This window comes from Lepidochelys olivacea, assembly GCF_965140295.1.
Source record: "Lepidochelys olivacea isolate rLepOli2 genome assembly, chromosome: 3".
Classification (NCBI taxonomy): Eukaryota; Metazoa; Chordata; order Testudines; family Cheloniidae; genus Lepidochelys; species Lepidochelys olivacea.
This window is the reverse complement of record NC_140413.1, coordinates 132,610,211-132,630,577: the sequence shown is the minus strand read 5'-3', so window position 1 is coordinate 132,630,577 and position 20,367 is coordinate 132,610,211. Positions and strand designations below refer to the sequence as shown.

General features: G+C 39.5%; 1 protein-coding gene across 3 annotated transcripts in view; it reads right to left on the bottom strand.

Moving 5' to 3' along the window:
- Nucleotides 1-20,367, bottom strand: part of DISC1 (DISC1 scaffold protein) — a 363,689-nt gene that overhangs the window by 228,721 nt on the left and 114,601 nt on the right. For all 3 annotated transcript variants that reach the window (XR_014710969.1, XM_084624148.1, XM_084624149.1), the window contains exons 5-6: nucleotides 19,514-19,643; nucleotides 12,930-13,165 (exon numbers count right to left, since the gene is read on the bottom strand). Coding sequence is in view for 2 of the 3 variants with exons in the window: in XM_084624148.1 (XP_084480274.1) it covers nucleotides 12,930-13,165; nucleotides 19,514-19,643 (366 nt within the window). In the remaining variant the exon portion in view is untranslated. The remainder of the gene's footprint in view (nucleotides 1-12,929; nucleotides 13,166-19,513; nucleotides 19,644-20,367) is intronic.

Here is a 20,367-nt window from a genome sequence, read left to right as displayed (position 1 = left end):
ACTGTTTACTGGTGCACTGTTTACAGTGGCGTTTTACAGCGCTGAAACTTCCAGCTCTCAGGGGGGTGTTTTTTCACCAGCTGCAGCGCTGTAAAGTGCCCATGCAGACAAGCGCTGAGTTAGCACACTCCAGTGAGCGACCACATTGCAAAACAAAGTGATACGGTTAGCAGCATAGCGAATGAATTAGCAGTTAATGAGCTGTTGTAACTTGAGCTGCCGCATTCTCACAGCATTACTGGCTCAAGCAGCAACAGCAGCACTTGTGCTCCGCCACACGCCTCCCTCCGGACAGGCCAGCTAGCTCAACCTTAAAGCACCAGTTAACTGGAGCTAAAGATTTTAGTGGATGGACAGGAGTCAGAGTGGGGCAAAACCTGAGCTGTACCTCAAGCTAAGAATGCAGTGAAGACAGGCCCTCTGTGAATTGTTTCCACCTTGATCCTGTAAGGAGTGAAAGACACAAGAATACATCATAGCAGCAAGTCTCCATCCTTGTACCACCACCGTCACCTAAAAGATCATTCTATTTCCTTCTATTCCACTCACCTGACCCCTTCTTAAAATAAAACAAAACAAAACCATCCACAACACAACACAACAAAAATTATGCCAATCATTACCGGGTTCATTTGCTTGAATATTATATCCCTATATTCTGTTCTTGAGTCTTTTAGACTGTAAATTCTCCAGAGAAGTCACTGTCTCTTTTTCTGTGTTTGTACTACAATGAGCACAAGGAGACCCAGATCTTCAGTAGGGCATTTGGGAATTACTATAATATAAATGTTTAGCAGTAACAGTAATCTGTTAAAGGTCACCAAATCTGACAACCAGGTCTATATTCAATTTGCAATAAAGCGAAAAGTGAAACTGCTGAATCGAGGACTCTTCCCTTATGCAAGCCATGAATCATCTTTCATTTCTCGTATACCTCACAGCATATATACATTATGGGGTCAATTTCTAAAAGAGTGGTGTCCTTTTTGCAGGTACAAACTGGACAAACAAAATTTGTACCTGCAATCCAACTCTGAGTATAAATCAGATAGAGCTAAAACTACTCACCTTTGCACTCATAATTCATTTTGACAGCTCAGAAACGTAGACAGATTTTGCAAGCACAAATTTCAGCTGCAAACAGGATGGACCAATCCTCAGCCCATATGAAAACATAGTCCTAAGGCCAAATTCATACCAAATGTAAGTGCATCTCCACTGCACTCAGCAGGATCAAGTAGTACACAATAGATCTGAATTTGGTATGGTTATTCAGATTATGTGCAATGGACAACTTGAATTCAAAACAACCTGTTAGAGAATCCCTCACCCCATAAAGATATAAAACATCTGTTTAATACACAATTTGGAATATATTAGCACTTTTAATGTATCAAAGCATTTCACCATAATGTGCATATGAAACTTCCCTTTAAATTCTAACATTTCAAAATCTGAAACAGAAACATTAAGCACAACCTCAGAATTTGAAAGAAGAAAATTACTGATTTTTGTAAAAATGCCTGAGATTATTTTTAAGACTACTTTGTGCTCATGCCATTATGGTAACCACTCGAGACCAATAATCCACAACTCAGTGCATCTAGACTTCCCTACCAGATACTAAGTTTAGAATGAGTTATTGAAGAACCACAATTTCTTAGAGGTTTGAAAAGTGAACACATTATAACAAGTTCAACTTCCCCATCATTGCCACTTTTCTGATTCCCAGGCAAAAAGTGATTTGACTTGTTCAAAAGAAAAAAAAAATACACAGCTCAGACCCTATGAAAGTCTTTGTATTCTCACCTCTAATGGCAAGTTGAAAGCGCTGACTTTCAAAAAAGCCTTTGTCCAACTCTTAATGAAAGAAGTCAAAAACAACACTCAAGGGTAATCATATGTTGCAGCCTACATCGGGGGAAAATATAGCATAATTCTATTTAGAAGTCAGAAATGCAGAGATGTTTCTTGGCCTTCAGCAGACTCTACAATATAAATCAATCAAGCAATCAATAATTCCCTTGCACTCTTATAATTCCCTCTGTGATAGCATCTCAGAATGCTCTGAGGAGATGTAAAAAGACAAATTTTACATTGTGACAAAGCTATACTAAATAAAAGGACACTTCAGACTAGACAAACAAATAGCCAGGACTGAGTGTGAGAGAGAAATTAGAAAAAATTATCTGTATTTACCTGGAAATTCTGTTTCTTTGAGTAATAAAGTCCATTGCAGATCCATTACAATGGATAGATCAGCATGCTTGCAGCTTGGAGGCAGAACCAAAACCATCAGTCACTGGCAGAAGGGAAATGCCCCACCCCCTGAAATCACCAGCCCATCAAGTTGACTTGCAATGAGTGAGGATATTCCTGGGTGCAAATTACATTTAAATCTGCTGAGGACAAGGAAGTCAATTTTCTCTCTCGGATCAGGCTGATCATGTTCCTCCTAGTTTATTATGAAAACCTCATCAGACATGTTGACTGTCATGACCAGAACAAGTCTGTGGTCCAAGGAAGGAGCAGTGGGAGGGAGCTGGGCCCAAAGGACCCCTTGCTGTGACTTCCAGAATGGGCAGCATCCATGCTGTGTCTGATTACCTCCATCCACAGCCTCGGTCACCTGAGGGGAGGCTGCTGGGTTCCATTGTCACAAGCATGGCTGCTGGTGTGGCCTCTAGGGACATAGGCACAATCTTCCTTCTGCAGTCATTCCCCTGACACAGAAGGAAGAGAGGGAACTACTTGTCCCTGGAGCCAGTTTTTCCAAATCTGCCTGATTCCTTTTCTGCCCAAAGAGTAGGCCCCAGGCAGCCCTGCCAGGACTAGGCTGTGAAAGAAACTGTTCTCTGCCTGCAGAGCCAACTGAGCCCCTCAATGAGACATTCAATAAGGGAGTGAGGCGAAAGACACAGGCCCTTACTTTTGCCTCTGGCTTTTGTCAGCCTAGTTTTTCCTCCCAAAAGCTTGTGGAGGTGTCAGCTGCTGCAAATACCTTAGGGAGGAAGGGAAGATAAGGAGACAGTCTCCCCAAAAGGCAAATGCAGCCTTTCGGTCGAGTCTGAGAATTAGACAGACATATTACTGAGTCAAACTGTTATTGAAGACATTTGAAATAAAGCTTGGAATTTCCCTCAGAAAAATTCTTCATCGGGAGGACTGATTGAGCTGCAGGCTGCCATGGGAGCAGGGCATTCCCCTGCAGCCAGAGACTGACAGGTCTGGTTTACTCTAAAGCTGCACGCAGGCTGAAGTACCCACTGTAACACACTTGTGGACCTTAGCACAAAGAAAAAAATAGACAGACCACTGCCAAGGGAGTTACAGCAAACCAAATAGGGTAGAATAAAATACTTGTATTTTAAGAACATTAATAATTAGGCTCATTTCACATAATTTAGACTAACTCACAAACATACACACACCCCGACAGAGAATATTTTACACCCTTGTGGTAAGCTTTAAAGGTGAAATTACAGTAGTGTGAAAGGACCCATCATAAAGCCCTCCACACCACTTAACCTCTTCAACAGTCTTCATGAGTGGGCACTGGGCAGGGAAACAAACAGAGCAATCATGAAAGGTGACCTTTGCACCCACCTCACACCATGGAGGAATTCAGTGCTGGCCACAAAAGATATATGTCTACACAGCCAGAGGAAGTGAGCCTCCCAGTCCAGGCTGACAGTTGGAGCTCATACTGGAGATTGGGCTCTGAAGTTTAGGGAGGGGGGCATGGGCATTCATAAAGATCAGCACAAGTGGCTCCTTTGGGGTTGGACAAGAGAGGAGCAGTTGGATCCTTATTTATGCAGATTTAGTGGCCACAAACTCCTTGATAGGGGACAAGAACGACCAACAGGGAGAGCAGCAAGAGGGAGAGTAACTCCGTAGTTTGCCTGAACATTAAACGGATGAATACTCTCTCCCAACCTCTGCAGGCTTTCACACACAACGCTAAATTACTCAGGCCATGTGTGAGACTGGGAGAGAACATCAATTTTACACTAAGAGCTAGCTCTTCTTCACTTCCATGATGCCTTAGGTCAGTGTGTGATTATCCTTAGCTGCAGTGACTGCTATGAAATGGTACTTGCTGCCCCGGTGCATCTGCCTCAGCCTAATTCTTCCCCATTTGGAGAATGCTTTCTTCCTTTGCTTTTTCACAAATAGAATCACAGAAATACAGGATTGGAAGGGACTCTCAATAGATCACCTAGTCCAATCTCCTGCAATCAGTAGGATGAAGTATTATCAAAACTAATGTTTTTCAAACTTTTTGATACCAAGGACCAGCTTGCTACCCCCCTAAACTGTGTGAAGGAGATCTCAGGGACTGGCACCAGTCCATGGACTGGTCATTGAGAAACACTGATCTAGACCATCCCTGACAGGTATTTGTCTAACCTGTTCTTAAAAACCTCCAATGATTGAGATTCCACAACCTCCCTAGGTAATTTGTTTCAGTGCTTAACTACACTGACAGGAAGTTTTTCCCAATATCTAACCTAAATCTCCCTCAATGCAATATAAGCCCTTTACTTCTTGTCCTTTCCTCAGTGGATAAGGAAAACAATTTTTCACCCTCCTCTTTCTAACAACATTTCACGTACTTGGAAGACTGTCGTGTCACCCCTCAGTCTTCTCATCTCCAGACTAAACAAACCCAATATTTTCAATTTTTCCTCATAGGTCACATTTTCTAGACCTTTAATCATTTTGTTGCTCTCTTCTGGACTTTCTCCAATTTGTCCACATCCTTCCCAAAATGTGGTGCCTAGAGTTGGACACGTTACCTCAGTTGAGGCCTTATTAGTGCTGAGTAGAGTGGAAAAATTACTTCTTGTGTCTTGCTTACGACACCCCTGTCCTCTAAAGCACTTGCTACCCCTCCCAGCTTGGTACCATCCATAAACTTAGTAAGTGTACTCTCTGTGCCATTGTCCAAATCATTTATAAAAGATATTGAATAGAACTGGACCACGGACAGATCCCTGCAGGACCCCACTCAATATGCCCTTTGAGCTTGAATGTGAGCCACTGATAACTGAGTACTGTTTTCTAACCAGTTGTGCACCCACCTTTTAGTGGATTCATCTAGGCTATATTTCCCTAGTTTGCTTAAGAGACGGTCATGTGAGACAGTATCAAAAGCCTTACTAAAGTCGAGATATATCACATCTACTTCATTTTCTGTTTTACTTTTTGGCAGCCTCTCTATCCTCTTTATTGTTGCTCCTTTGCCTTGAATTCTAATAATCTGTTGCAGAGAGAGACTGAAAAGAGAGAGGTAATAACTAAGAGGGGATATGATAAAGGGGTATAGTATAATGAATGGTACACAGAAAGTGGTCAGAAACATCTATTCAACCTCTCTCACAATGCAAGAACAAGGGAAATGAATGAGGACCTCAGGATTTAGCTAAATACAAACAGGACCTATACACATAGCACCACTGAAATGCAGCCACCTCTGAGAAGGTGAGTGGCAGCTAGGTAGCCACACGACAGTTGGGGGAATGAGGGGATTTTGGTCATGGTTACTGGGACAGATCCCTACTCTTAAGAAAGTGCCATAGAATCTTTAATGTCCACAAGATAGCAGAGAGGACCTCAATTTAAGGTCTCATCTGAAGAACATCCACACAATAACACACACAAAACTTCCTTTATCTGCATTGGCAGGATAAAGACTCTGCTGACTGGGACCTATTTATAAATTGTAGTCAATTGCTTTGAACTTTGGTTCTTTCAGAAATATATTCAAAAGACCAAATAACCAATGTCAGTCAGGTTTATGGCCATAAGCCAATGATAATATAGGACAGGAAAAAGGTCCTATATGATACCAGCCTCCGGGAAGCTGTTTCATGCAGCAATATTACAGTCACATTAATATTACATTGTGAAACAAACTTTGTGTACAGCAGAATTCCCTAACGATACCATATGTATGTACAGCGCAGTCTGAATGGCAAATCTATTTTTCATATTGTTAAACATATTGAGCAACAATGTTTTTCTTTCTTCATCCCTCCCTCCTTTCTCACATAAATCAATCTTTCTAAAAACAAGATCTTTTGACTCAATCTGGTTTTGTCCTCAACTGAGATTGCAGAATGGTTCAACAATATTCCATCTAATAACGTTTTCACCCTCTGAGCATTTGCACTTCACTTTGAATTAATCTTTGTCAGATAAGCCCCAGGCAACATTACAGCAAAGTGGACTAGTTAAACAAAACTTCAAGTTCGGCTCCTGGAGCCCCTGGCCATGTCAGTACTGCAATAACTAATCCAGAGAACAGAGAATTTCTGTATCTTCAAAAGATCACACACACTCTGTGGAACTAATTTCTACCAATTAACGTTTGGCGTGTGGCAAGGGTGGAAAGGAAGACAGACTGTTTCAAGTGTGCTGAAGGTTATTTAATTGAATTTATGTCCTGAATGGCATTCAGCTGCACAGACAACAGTCAGTGCACTGAAATCCATTTTGGGGATAATGTGCTGCAGAGTCACATGCCCAGTCTCACCTGTAGATGTGGGTAAAATCACATGAGGCAAAATACTAAATCAAACTGTGAAAGAGAACACAAAACAAAAGTGAAACAGACCGTCTTGATTTTCATTGCCCAACAGAGAAATGCAATAAAGTAAACAAAGAGTATGGTGTCAAATGAACCGAATCTTTAAAATTATTTCACTTAATAATCTGTGGTTATAAATTACATAAAGAATTTTTTTTGTTTACAACATATAGTTTTTAAATTGACAGTATCCCCTCTGTGTGTGGTCACCCATCACAAGGTATTCAAAGAGCTTCAAAACACAGACCCATCTTTCTTTGACTATTTCCAAAAAGTATGTACGCATCCGATGAAGTGAGCTGTAGCTCACGAAAGCTCATGCTCAAATAAATTGGTTAGTCTCTAAGGTGCCACAAGTCCTCCTTTTCTTTTTGCGAATCCAGACTAACACGGCTGTTACTCTGAAACCTATTTCCAAAACGTCTCCTTTAGCTGAGAAAGAGGTATGTTGTGATGTGTGGAGCTGAGAACTCCTGTGTTCCAATCCTAGCTCTGCCACAGCCTCACTGTATGACATTAGGCAAGTGGCTTGCCTCTTTGTACTCCAATTTCCTCATAAGTAAAAAATGGACAGCAATACAAAGTCCCTCACAAAGTTGTTATAAAGAGTAGTTTGGGGCCCTGTCTTCAGGCCAAAAAGGCCATGTTTTTCAATCATGTTAGCTCAATCAAAACAACTTACACAACTAAAAGCATCATCAAGATGCAAGCTAACATATTTGAAGCCACATTAAGTGGCCATGTTTTAGCATAGCATTCCCGTCTCCCAAAATAGGGCCCAAAGAAGTGTATATAAAATGCTTTGAGCATGAAAAGAGCAATGTAAGTGCTAAATATTACAGTTATATACTGTAAAGCATTTGTTTTCAAATAATCCATCACATAGAAAAGATGAACAAGAAAAAACAAAGGTGCATTAGTAAGCTTGAAAAGAATTTTTGAAAAGAAAATTGATTAGCTTGGAACAACACTCAATCCACATTACAATAAAATAGACATTAAATACTTTGTACTCTAGCTTTTGTACAAAAATATTTGTGCAATTAGTTTCCCTCTAAGAGTTTTTCCTTGTTCTCCAAAGTTTGCTTTATGATGTTCCTATTATATAATTAATAACATTTAGACCAAAGGAAAGGAAAATAAATTTCATTTTTACAATCAATTGAGAGTTGCTAAACAAATTTAATTACAGTACACATTGTTTTGAGAGATACTTGACATCAGCCTTGCATTATTCTATTGCTGAATGTGATTTATGGATAAAATAAATAAGTAAAGGGCACTTTACAGCAACACTTTACTGGCTGGCATGATGCTGTTATTAGAACAGATACACAATATCTGCACCTGGTACCCAGCCAGCTGGCCTTCAAACCCACCAGTGCTGAATGAGGCTCAGCTGTAAGCGTCAGCACTGTAGTTCATATGCATAGATTCATTTGAATAATAATATGTGGCTAAAGTTTGATTCATTGATCATACAAATAGCTCTGAACTATCTTTAAAAGAATTAGTAATATTTCTTTTTTTATGCTTCATAAAATAAAATCCCCATTACCAGCTAAATCTCTTTCACATTAGGAATAAAGAACCTCAATGGTTACAAACTCAAAATTGAACAACAATCTACTAAACTCTGCTAATTCTGACTAGGTATTTTAACCTGTTAACTGACATGCCAATATCTTCCCCAAGAATGACAATTCAGAATAAGTTGACTAAAAGTGGAGGACTTTTTCAGGCACATATAATTTCCAGTATGTACAAGCAGCTGTAAATTATTATTGATGCCAAATGCACTATTTTACAGTTGTAGCTGTTTTAATACATTACAAAGTGGCAACAGAGCATTTACTGGACCAGGTATAGGTCATTGTGACCTTGACTATAAGTGACTTTATAGTCTTAAAGAAAAACACCAATCATTTCGCACAGCCTAGAAGATTAAAATTCACCTGTTATGATGAACGAGCTGCATTTATTGTAGGAACATATCCCTCCCGACCCCTCTGGACACAGAAAGCCTTGAATATAGCAGAACCAGCAAGGTTCTCCTGTGGAGGCAGCAGGGAGTCCATGCTGGGAGTCTGCAACGCCTGCACACCATGCAGCACACCTCTGTAGGTGCTTTCTGCAATCCAACATAGCACATGGTTTTGGGACAGATAAGAAACAGGGCAGGAATGGAAAATCAGTGCAAATTCACCTGCCTTTACACTGAGGGAGGACAATGCGGAACAGCTGGAGCAAAGGCTACTTAAACCAGAGAGAACCTCAGCAGTAAAGTATCTTGGAGAGGAGACTGCATTCCCACCCAAGCCACAGAGGTGCCAGCACACAGAACATGGCTTGAGCAAATGAGCTGAATGCAGGATTTGGATCCATTATTCTTATTTATGTAGTACTATAAGTCTGCATGATCTTTGTTGACACAAAATCTGACAAGTTCCTGTCCCCAAAAGTTTATAATCTAAATTAGGTGAAAAAACACCACATTCTTTTCAAGGGGGAACAGGAGGGGAAAAGAAACGATGACAGAGAAGGTATACAGCAGCAAGTTCACTGTTATGTTATTTCGGAGCCCATTACTAACGATGTTCCCCACACACTTTTTCCCTAAAGCAGAAACATTATTTATGATGCTGGTACCATGAGACCCCATTGCAAGAGTTCCAACTTACTCATATAATGGTATAACAATCTGCAATTATTTAGTTTATACATTTTTAAAGAACTTTCAAGATAGAATATGTCAAGTACTATTAAAATCACTTATTGTCAATGCAAGAAAGAAGAAAAAGAAGATTGAATATGCTCCTGTAACCAAATCCAAAAATAACAGAAGGTACTGGAATCAAAGCATAGTCTCTGGCAACTGCTAGGCCACCAAACTGCGAGACAGTAGAGACAAATTTTCACATAGAATAAAAACAGGCACGAAAGCTACAGAACAAGAAAAAAATTCAAGTTACCATTGCCCACATTCTAGATTAAAATTCAGAGATGAATCTTTCTTTGGACATTCTTCTGACAATTTTTAAAATAAATTAGCACATACAAACAACACCACCTCATTAATATTAATAAAATCAAAACAAACCCAGTAAATGCAAAGGGTAAAAAGGAAGAAGAGATAAAACTGTATACTGGTGATCAGATAGAAAATAAAGTTATGATAAACAAGATTCTTTTCTAAGTTCCTGCTGGCATATAAAGACAGCGGGTAACATTTTCAAAAGAGAATTAGGAGCTTAAGTCCCATTAATACTCAATGAGACCTAGGCTCTAAAGTGCCTCTAGTCCCTTTTATAAATGGGACTTGGGCACAGTAGAAAACGTGACCCAATATGTCTATACTCCTATATGTACATTAAGAGAAGCCACCAGGCTGTGCACCAAACAAAATTATGCATCCCAAGATGCACTTTCCTTCCCTCTCTTCCTTCTCCATTGTTTGTTCCTATCCCTCAGGATGTGTCTCTCTATTTAGCTTGGAAGCAAGCATATCTTTTTAATTTTTGTCCGTATGGTGCCTAGCACATATTTTGAGCATGCAAGGAATAAATTACACTTACCACATTGCAAGTGCTGGGGAGAAAGTGTATGTGCTAGTAAATAAGGAGCATGTTGAAACTGATGATGATTAATAGCTGAGGGAATAAAATGCTTTTGGTAAATGTGTCTTTGATCAAAACAAAAGGGGGGAAGAATTTTAAACAACTGATAAAGAAGGAAGGTCTTCTACAAATATCTATTGATTAGGGTTGTCGATTAATCACAGTTAACTCACGCGATTAACCAAAAAAAATTAATTGTAATTAATCCCACTTTTAAACAATAGAATACCAATTGAAATGTATTAAATATTTTTGGATGTTTTTCTACATTTTCAAATATATTGATTTCTATTACAACACAGAATACAAAATGTACAGTACTCACTTTATATTATTTTTATTACAAATATTTACACTGTAAAAATGAAACAAAAGAAATAGTATTTTTCAATTCATCTCACACAAGTAGTGCAACCTCTATCGTGAAAGTGCAACTTACAAATGTAGATTTTTTTTGGTTACATAACTGCACTCAAAAACAAAACAATATAAAACTTTAGAGCCTACAAGTCCACACAGTCCTACTTCTTGTTCAGCCAATCACTAAGACAAATACATTTGTTTACATTTACGGGAAATACTACTGCCTGCTTCTGATTTACAATGTCAGCTGAAAGTGAGAGCAGGAGTTTGCATGGCACTTTTGTAGCCGGCATTGCAAAGTATTTACATACCAGATATGCTAACCATTCATAGGCCCCTTCATATTACAGCCACCACTCCAGAGAACATGCTTCCATGATGAAGATGTTCCTTAAAAAAATAGTGCGTTAATTACATTTGTGTCTGAATGCCTTGAGGGAGAATTGTATGTCCCCTGCTCTGTTTCACTCGCATTCTGCTATATATTTCATATTATAGCAGTCTCAGGTGATGACCCAGCATGTTGTTTGATTTATGAACACTGTCACTGCAAATTTGACAAAATGCAAAGAAGGTACCAATGTGATATTTCTAAAAAATAGCTACAGCACTCGACCCAAGGTTTAAGAATCTGAAGTGCCATCCAAAATCTGAGAGGGACAAGCTATGGAGCATGCTTTCAGAAGTCTGAAAAGAGCAACACTCAGATGCAGAAACTACAGAACCCGAACCACCAAAAAAGAAAATCAATCTTCTGCTGGTGGCATCTGACTCAGATGATGAAAATGAACACACATCGGTCCACTCTGCTTTGTATCATTATTGAGCAGAACCCGTCATCAGCATGGGTGCATGTCCTCTGGAATGGTGCATGAAGGGACATATGAATCTTTAGAGCATCTGGCATGTAAATATCTTGCAATGTTGGTTACAACAGTGCCATGAGAACGCCTGTTCTCACTTTCAGGTGACATCGTAATCAAGAAGTAGACAGCATTATCTCCTGCAAATGTAACCAAACTTGTTCGTTTGAGAGATTAGCTGAAGTATGACTGAGTGGACTTGTAGGCTCTAAAGTTTTACATTGTTTTATTTTTGAATGCAGTTATTTTTTTGTACATAATTTGACATTTGTAAATTCAACTTTCATGATAAAGGGATTGCACTGCAGTATTTCTATTAGGTGAATTGAAAATACCATGTCTTTTGTTTTTTAACAGTGCAAATATTTGTAATAAAAAATAAATATAAAGCGTACACTGTACACTTTGTATTCTGTGTTGTAACTGATATCAATATAGTTGAAAATGTAGAAAACATCCAAAAATATTTAAATAAATGGTATTCTATTATTGTTTAACAGTGCGATTAATCGTGATTACTTTTTTTAAATCGCTTGACAGCCATACTATTTATAAAGAGCAGCTATATCATCCTTGGAAACTCTGACCATCAAATCAACTTGATCAGATTATATAATTCCAAGTGTATTAGGGAAATTAGCAAATTAATTTGTTATTATATCCAAAAAACTACATTAAAAGAATGTTAAGGTTAAAAAGTCAAGCACTCAGTGTAAGGAAATGCCAGAATTAAGATTGCCTGTGCAGCTGTCCAGCCCCACCCCAAACATGGGTAGTTCTAATAGGGCAAAGGGTGTGACAAGGAAGCCTTGGAGAGATGTTAATTCAGCCTCTGCAAGTGGCCACAAATTAAAGCTGCCATCCCTTGGTAGAACTCCCAGGAAGGATGTTCAGAACAAGACTAAGGAAGGAAGGAGAAGAAGGGTTACTAAATTTAGTTTGAGCAGTTGAGTATTAATGAATTTGGAAAAACAATTTCATCATTTATCTGTACAACACAAGGCACAGTCAGAATATCAATAATAGTAAAATAATAATAAGCACTATTGCAAATCCAAAACATTTTGTACTAATAAATGTGAAACTGAACCAGGTATAAACAAGAAGTGTTTATTGTCCAAGCTGAGCAAAATGCAAAGAATAGACAATTTGTAACAGTAAGAAGCAAATAAATTAATTCTTATATATCTTTCAGACTGAATAATCTGTGTTATTAAAAACAGTTTTTGTTTGTTTTTTTGAAAAGCAGAGACACGTTTTTTTTCCTGACACTGTCCCTTTAAAGTTTATATTGCAAGCACTAGGCTTCTTTTTTCTATCTGCATTTCTCTGATTATCTGGTTTATTTTTTTTTTAATATACATTCCTCTGAGTCAGGTAATCTTTGAAGAGCATGAGGGAAAACAAATGGCAGCTGATGCAATGGTTCAGCAATATAAATTCAACATGTCATTGAAAATATAATGGAAAATAATTAAAATGCATAAATACCTCTTGATGGTCCCAGGGAGATCCAAGCTAAATGGAATTTGATATGACAATGCTAAAGTGTCATCTAAGGCCTTGCTTATTTCCTGTAGCTCTCTCAAAGATACACAGCTAAGCAAGGCAGTCAACTCGCAGTCCTGCGACTGAATAAGCCTATCTTGCTCTTCAATATCTTGTCTTAACTGTTGATCTTTTGCTTCTAGCACAGCCAGCCTTGCTCTGAGGTCTTCAATTTCTTTCTGTATGGAGTAGAGACCAAAGTTTATTCATTCACCTTGTTAAGGAAAACAACTCTGCTGCTAATAAAATATAGTATATTATAGGCAGTGCAGATGGCAGTCTATAGTTAAAGGTGACAAGCACTTTCCGTTATAAGACTTTATTTTCAGTTTCTTATAACTTTGCCAAACTTTGACCATTTGGTCTGAAATTTTCCATACTGGGTCTCTGCCTCAGGCTGAATTTTTTGGAAATTTTCAGAAAAACAGTTTCACTGTTTCTCAGCACAACGTTAGGGGAAAATACATTGTTTTTACCCATGTTAATAATTTCTTATAGACATTTTATTGAGATGCTCTAACACCTCTATGCTCTGGAGCAGGCGCTTGAAACTTCACTGGAGGTCAGCCCTGTGTCAGATATATGTCTTTTCCCGTCCCTGTGAAAATCTGGCCAAGTTATGGACCTATGAAAAATCTCAGTTTGCACATGATCAGTACAGACTTGCTAGAGTTTGGCAGCTAAATTTTCTGAAGATTCAATCTAGACTAAGCATTCCATCTACATCAGTGCAGGGCTGCAGGAGCTGAGCAAGACTTTCCCTGCAATTGCTCCTCCCATCTGCCAATGTGGTGGCAGGCACAGGAAGAGAAAGAAGGGAGACTCTGTCTCCTGTGCATCAATACTCCACAATATTTAAGTTTGTAAAAAGCATAAGAAATAAAATTAAAACATTAATAAAACATTACAAAGTTGCAAAGTCAACCACTCTTGTCCAAACTAAATTCCACCCTTTGTGTATTATCGTAGTCTTTAATGACATGATCAAACACTAATTCTCAATAGGACCCGTGTGTCATTCTGTGCACAGGATGGATGGTGCTCTGAGAAGGAACCAGGGTTGTGCAGTTAATGAGGCTGTTGACTTAGGACCACTGCCTCATTTGTTGCAGAATTCAGAAGGTGGGTAGCGAGCAAGGCAGAGGATTGCATGGAAGAGAAAGAATGATCTCATTGTCTAGACAGCTGAATGCTAGTCTGGAGAACTGAATTCTATCCTTGCCTGTGCCACACAGTTTCTCATTTTCTGGGTGTCTAGCACCTGGGGGCTCTGATTTGTAGAAAAGGTGAGTGCTCATAACTGCAAACAAAGTCAATGATAACTGTGCTATGAACACATTAAGTGTTATAAAATGATACATTCTCTGCAAAATCAGACCCTAGGCATCTCAAAATGGGCACCGAAAATTAATGTGTATTTTGACATCAATGTCTCTGTGTCTTAATTCTCCATTTGTAAAATGGAAATAATACTGCCTTTCCTCCTAGGGGTGCTATGAAGATAAATTCATTAACGTTTGTGGAGCACCCAGATACTCAAATGATGAGCACCATAGAAAAACCCATGAGGATAATTAATAATTCTGTATTCAGAGCAGGGTTTGAATAGGGTGCTGGGGCTACACATTAAAGATTAATGAGGATAAAATGGAACATTGAATAGCTGCTCATTCACTAAGCACTGTCCAGTCTGTGCACTGAATGAGGTCAGGGTCCTGTCAAAAACATAGATGTGATCACATAATTAAAGATTGTCATAATGCATATATACAAGAGGGCTGAATTAAGGATGCAGAGGTAACCTTGTATTTGGCATTTCCTAATTTCTGAGAGCTTGACTTTGCAACCTTTACATTCTTTTAATGTAGTTTTTTTGTATATAATTTAAATGTTAATAATATTCAGTAAAGCAGTAATGCTCACTTTCTGAAAGGTATATTTTAAAGTTTGCCAGAGAGTAAACATTATTCCAACTTTATATTTGTATTACTTAGCATAAGAAGAAACAGTTCTTGCATATTAAAGGACCAAATTAGCTCAAAGAATTCAACTTACTGCAATGTTGCACAGTAGATGCATCAATAATTTTATTTTTTCTTAGAAGTAGCAACAAGAGAACAGAGCAGCTGATGTTTCATCCCACAGGCATTTGTCAAGGAGATAACAAAGGTCAGCAGGCCAAAAACATCAGTTTTGTTTTTGTGAGTCTCAAATCAGGTTTTTAGTGTGCACAAAGAACATTTCCTTCTCTGTACTACTGGTTTGGGAATACTGCCAGAATTTTAGATAGCCTCCACATTCTTTGAAAATGTACTAATTGTAATGAGTGCAGTAAGAGACTTATGGGGGAATGTACAGGAAGATGAACAGAACTGGTTTTATAATACAGTTTTCATATTCAAATATCGTACACTACAATTAATTAGATACTAGTATTGCAGAGCCTGCATAAGCAAAAGAGAAAGCTACCATACACTTAAAAATAGTTCACATGCATTCTTGGGGGACTGAAACCTATTTTATTCAGAATAGACATTTTGGCTAGTAAACTGCAGTTATCTCCTGATCTTTTCCAGAAGTGTCATGGGATCTTTAATGTCCGCTTGGGCAGCCACGTGAGATGACAGAAAGGACCTCAATTTAACACTGTTACCTAAGAAATTCTCTGTTTCTTTAATGTATATGCTTCCCACCTCACCTCTTCCTACCACTGAACACACGAAAAAAATTATGAACAAGGAGCCTTGCAGTAAAGATCAGAAGAGTATGGCTGCAAGCCTCTAGTTAGCCCTCCAGGATAATTCATTCTTCAGTGTAATCACTAAAGTTGATCAGGAATATTAGAGAAAAGAGGGTTTCATTCTTAGACAATAAGGAATAGAGCCTTTTGGGTGGTGGGGATATGAAGAAAAATCTAAACTATAGTTGAAGAGTTTGCAATTAATTTTACACAAACATTACAGCAGCAGCCATTTAAACAGTTAACATTTATAACCATTACCACACAGGTTTCAGAGTAACAGCCGTGTTAGTCTGTATTCGCAAAAAGAAAAGGAGTACTTGTGGCATCTTAGAGACTAACCAATTTATTTGAGCATAAGCTTTCGTGAGCTACAGCTCACTTCATCGGATGCATACTGTGGAAAGTACAGAAGATCTTTTTATACACACAAACCATGAAAAAATGGGTATTTACCACTACAAAAGGTTTTCTCTCCCCACCACCCCACTCTCCTGCTGGTAATAGCTTATCTAAAGTGATCACTCTCCTTACAATGTGTATGATAATCAAGGTGGGCCATTTCCAGCACAAATCCAGGGTTTAACAAGAACATCGGGGAGGGGTAGGAAAAAATAAGGGGAAATAGGTTACCTTGCAAAATGACTTAGCCACTCCCAGTCTCTATTCAAGCCTAAGTTAATTGTATCCAATTTGCAAATGAATTCCAATTCAACAGTCTCTCGCTGGAGTCTGGATTTGAAGTTTTTCTGTTGTAATATCACAACTTTCATGTCTGTAATCGTGTGACCAGAGAGATTGAAGTGTTCTCCGAATCATAGAATCAGAATATCAGGGTTGGAAGGGACCCCTGAAGGTCATCTAGTCCAACCCCCTGCTCGAAGCAGGGCCAATTCCCAGTTAAATCATCCCAGCCAGGGCTTTGTCAAGCCTGACCTTAAAACTAAACTGGGAGGAGTGGTAGATACACTGGAGGGGAGGGATAGGATACAGAAGGACCTAGACAAATTGGAGGATTGGGCCAAAAGAAATCTGATGAGGTTCAATAAGGATAAGTGCAGGGTCCTGCACTTAGGATGGAAGAATCCAATGCACCGCTACAGACTAGGGACCGAATGGCTAGGCAGCAGTTCTGCGGAAAAGGACCTAGGGGTGACAGCGGACGAGAAGCTGGATATGAGTCAGCAGTGTGCCCTTGTTGCCAAGAAGGCCAATGGCATTTTGGGATGTATAAGTAGGGGCATAGCGAGCAGATCGAGGGACGTGATCGTTCCCCTCTATTCGACATTGGTGAGGCCTCATCTGGAGTACTGTGTCCAGTTTTGGGCCCCACACTACAAGAAGGATGTGGATAAATTGGAGAGAGTCCAGCGAAGGGCAACAAAAATGATTAGGGGTCTAGAACACATGACTTATGAGGAGAGGCTGAGGGAGCTGGGATTGTTTAGCCTGCAGAAGAGAAGAATGAGGGGGGATTTGATAGCTGCTTTCAACTACCTGAAAGGGGGTTCCAAAGAGGATGGCTCTAGACTGTTCTCAATGGTAGCAGATGACAGAACGAGGAGTAATGGTCTCAAGTTGCAGTGGGGGAGGTTTAGATTGGATATTAGGAAAAACTTTTTCACTAAGAGGGTGGTGAAACACTGGAATGCGTTACCTAGGGAGGTGGTAGAATCTCCTTCCTTAGAGGTTTTTAAGGTCAGGCTTTTAAGGTCCGACTGGTTTATGAATGTTATAATTCTTGACATCTGATTTGTGTCCATTTATTCTTTTACGTAGAGACTGTCCAGTTTGACCAATGTCAAACTGCGGGCACATGATGCCATATATCACATTGGTGGATGTGCAGGTGAATGAGCCTCTGATAGTGTGGCTGATGTTATTAGGACCTGTGATGGTGTCCCCTGAATAGATATGTGGCACAGTTGGCAACGGGCTTTGTTGCAAGGATAGGTTCCTGGGTTAGTGGTTCTGTTGTGTGGTATGTGGTTGCTGGTGAGTATTTGCTTCAGGCTGGGGGGCTGTCTGTAGGCAGGGACTGATTTGTGAGAGTGTTGGGTCATCCTTTAGGATAGGTTGTAGATCCTTAATAATGCGTTGGAGAGGTTTTAGTCGGGGGCTGAAGGTGACGGCTAGTGGCGTTCTGTTATTTTATTTGTTAGGCCTGTCCTGTAGTAGGTGACTTCTGGGAACTCTTCTGGCTCTATCAATCTGTTTCTTCACTTCCGCAGGTGGGTATTGTAGTTGTAAGAATGCTTGATAGAGATCTTGTAGGTGTTTGTCTCTGTCTGAGGGGTTGGAGCAAATGCGGTTGTATCTCAGAGCTTGGCTGTAGACAATGGATCGTGTGGTGTGGTCAGGGTGAAAGCTGAAGGCACATAGGTAGGTATAGTGGTCAGTAGGTTTCCGGTATAGGGTGGTGTTTATGTGACCATGGTTTATTAGCACTGTAGTGTCCAGGAAGTGGATCTCTTGTGTGGACTGGACCAGGCTGAGGTTGATGGTGGGATGGAAATTGTTGAAATCATGGTGGAATGCCTCAAGGGCTTCTTTTCCATGGGTCCAGATGATGAAGATGTCATCAATATAGCGCAAGTAGAGTAGGGGCATTAGGGGACGAGAGCTGAGGAAGCGTTGTTCTAAGTCAGCCATAAAAATGTTGGCATACTGTGGGGCCATGCAGGTACCCATAGCAGTGCCGCTGATTTGAAGGTATACATTGTCCCCAAATGTAAAATAGTTATGGGTAAGGACAAAGTCACAAAGTTCAGCCACCAGGTTAGCCGTGACATTATCGGGGATAGTGTTCTTGACGGCTTGTAGTCCATCTTTGTGTGGAATGTTGGTGTAGAGGGCTTCTATAGCCATAGTGGCCAGGATGCAGTTGATAGATTTCCACTCCATACGGCTAAATGCAGTGCCTTGCATAATGACAGGTTTCAGAGTAACAGCCGTGTTAGTCTGATGTAGAAGCCCTCTACACCAACATTCCACACAAAGATGGACTACAAGCCGTCAAGAACACTATCCCCGATAGTGTCACGGCTAACCTGGTGGCTGAACTTTGAAAACCTTTTGTAGTGGTAAACACCCATTTTTTCATGGTTTGTGTGTATAAAAAGATCTTCTGTACTTTCCACAGTATGCATCTGATGAAGTGAGCTGTAGCTCATGAAAGCTTATGCTCAAATAAATTGGTTAGTCTCTAAGGTGCCACAAGTACTCCTTTTCTCATTACCACACAGATGCTTTCTATTCTAAATGGAGAGGGAGACCATGGTAATCTCAAGTATCAGTGCATAATTACTATTGGCAAATGCTGACTTTTTCATGACAATCACGGTGTCCCTACAAAATGTACGGATCATCTTACATGAACAAAAGCTGGAAAATCACATACTGATAATCAAATCTGAAAAGAAGTGAACAGGAGATTGTATTCTTCAAAACTCTCTTTTTGTCTTCAAATAAAAACTGCTAAAGATCAGTGAAGCATAGAGAAGGCAAATCAGACCTGTGAACCTAAAGAGCATACTTAAAAGATAATGAGGAAAGCTAAAGAATGCACATGAGCAACTGAGCCTTCAACTCCTCCTTGTCTGTAATGAGATTCACACTACCCCAGCCAGTCATCACTGAGATAATCAGCTGGACTACAGCCAAGTCTCTAATTGCTGCACAGAAGTAGTATGCTATACTATCAGTCTGTTTAGTTCAGCAAGAACGCCTACAAGCTACATTTTCCCCCCACTAATGGTTTTTGCCACAACTTTACTTTTCTTCTTACCTGCAACCATTGCTTTTCTTGAAGAAGCTGGTTTCTTTTTGTAGTTGAAACCTGTATCCTCTTCTGGTAAGCAGGACTCAAAAGCTTTTGCTCGTTTTTTTGCCAGAAATGTGCTTCTTCACTTCCAACCCTTTAAAAATGACAAACATTTATATTTTATGTGACGATTGGGTATTCAATGCTGGAAGATTAAAAGGAAATGTACCGTGTCACCCTAGGAGTTGTGATGACCCATCATCAAAAGAGTGTCTGAATCTTTAAAACAACATTATTTAAGAAACTAGAGTGTTTTTCCCTTTACATATCCCCTTATTTTATCAAACCCTGACTCTGTTTTTACAGCATCTCAAAGGAAAGAGGAAGAAGACGACTTGTATAGCTTCAGGCTTCCCCCAGCTATTTCATTTTTCAGCATATTCACTCATCACTGTCTTGGATGAATGGCTGGAGGCAAACTAAGGAATGCAATTTCCCATCACCATTGAGAAAAGGCTTCAGAAATGAAATATAGAAACTATCTGGAGCAGTTTCTGAGGCTTCTGTCAGCTTTTGGAGACCACACTAGAGATCAGCCAGAGTCTGTGCTATATGACGCCAACTTTGGCCCCTCTCCTATACAGAAAGCTCTTTCAAATTTACAGTCAGTGGGACTCTTCACAGTAAGCACTATACTCAGTAATAAATGTTTGCATGATTGGGCCCTAAGGTAATCAATACAATACATTAAGTGCCAAATGTGTAATGGGCCTCTCAAAATGAACCTGCAAATAGTGCAGATGTTTTCTTATGTATTCCCTGTATTTGTGCAAGCAAACGAGTAATGGCATTTCTCTGTCCATTTATGCATACAAGTA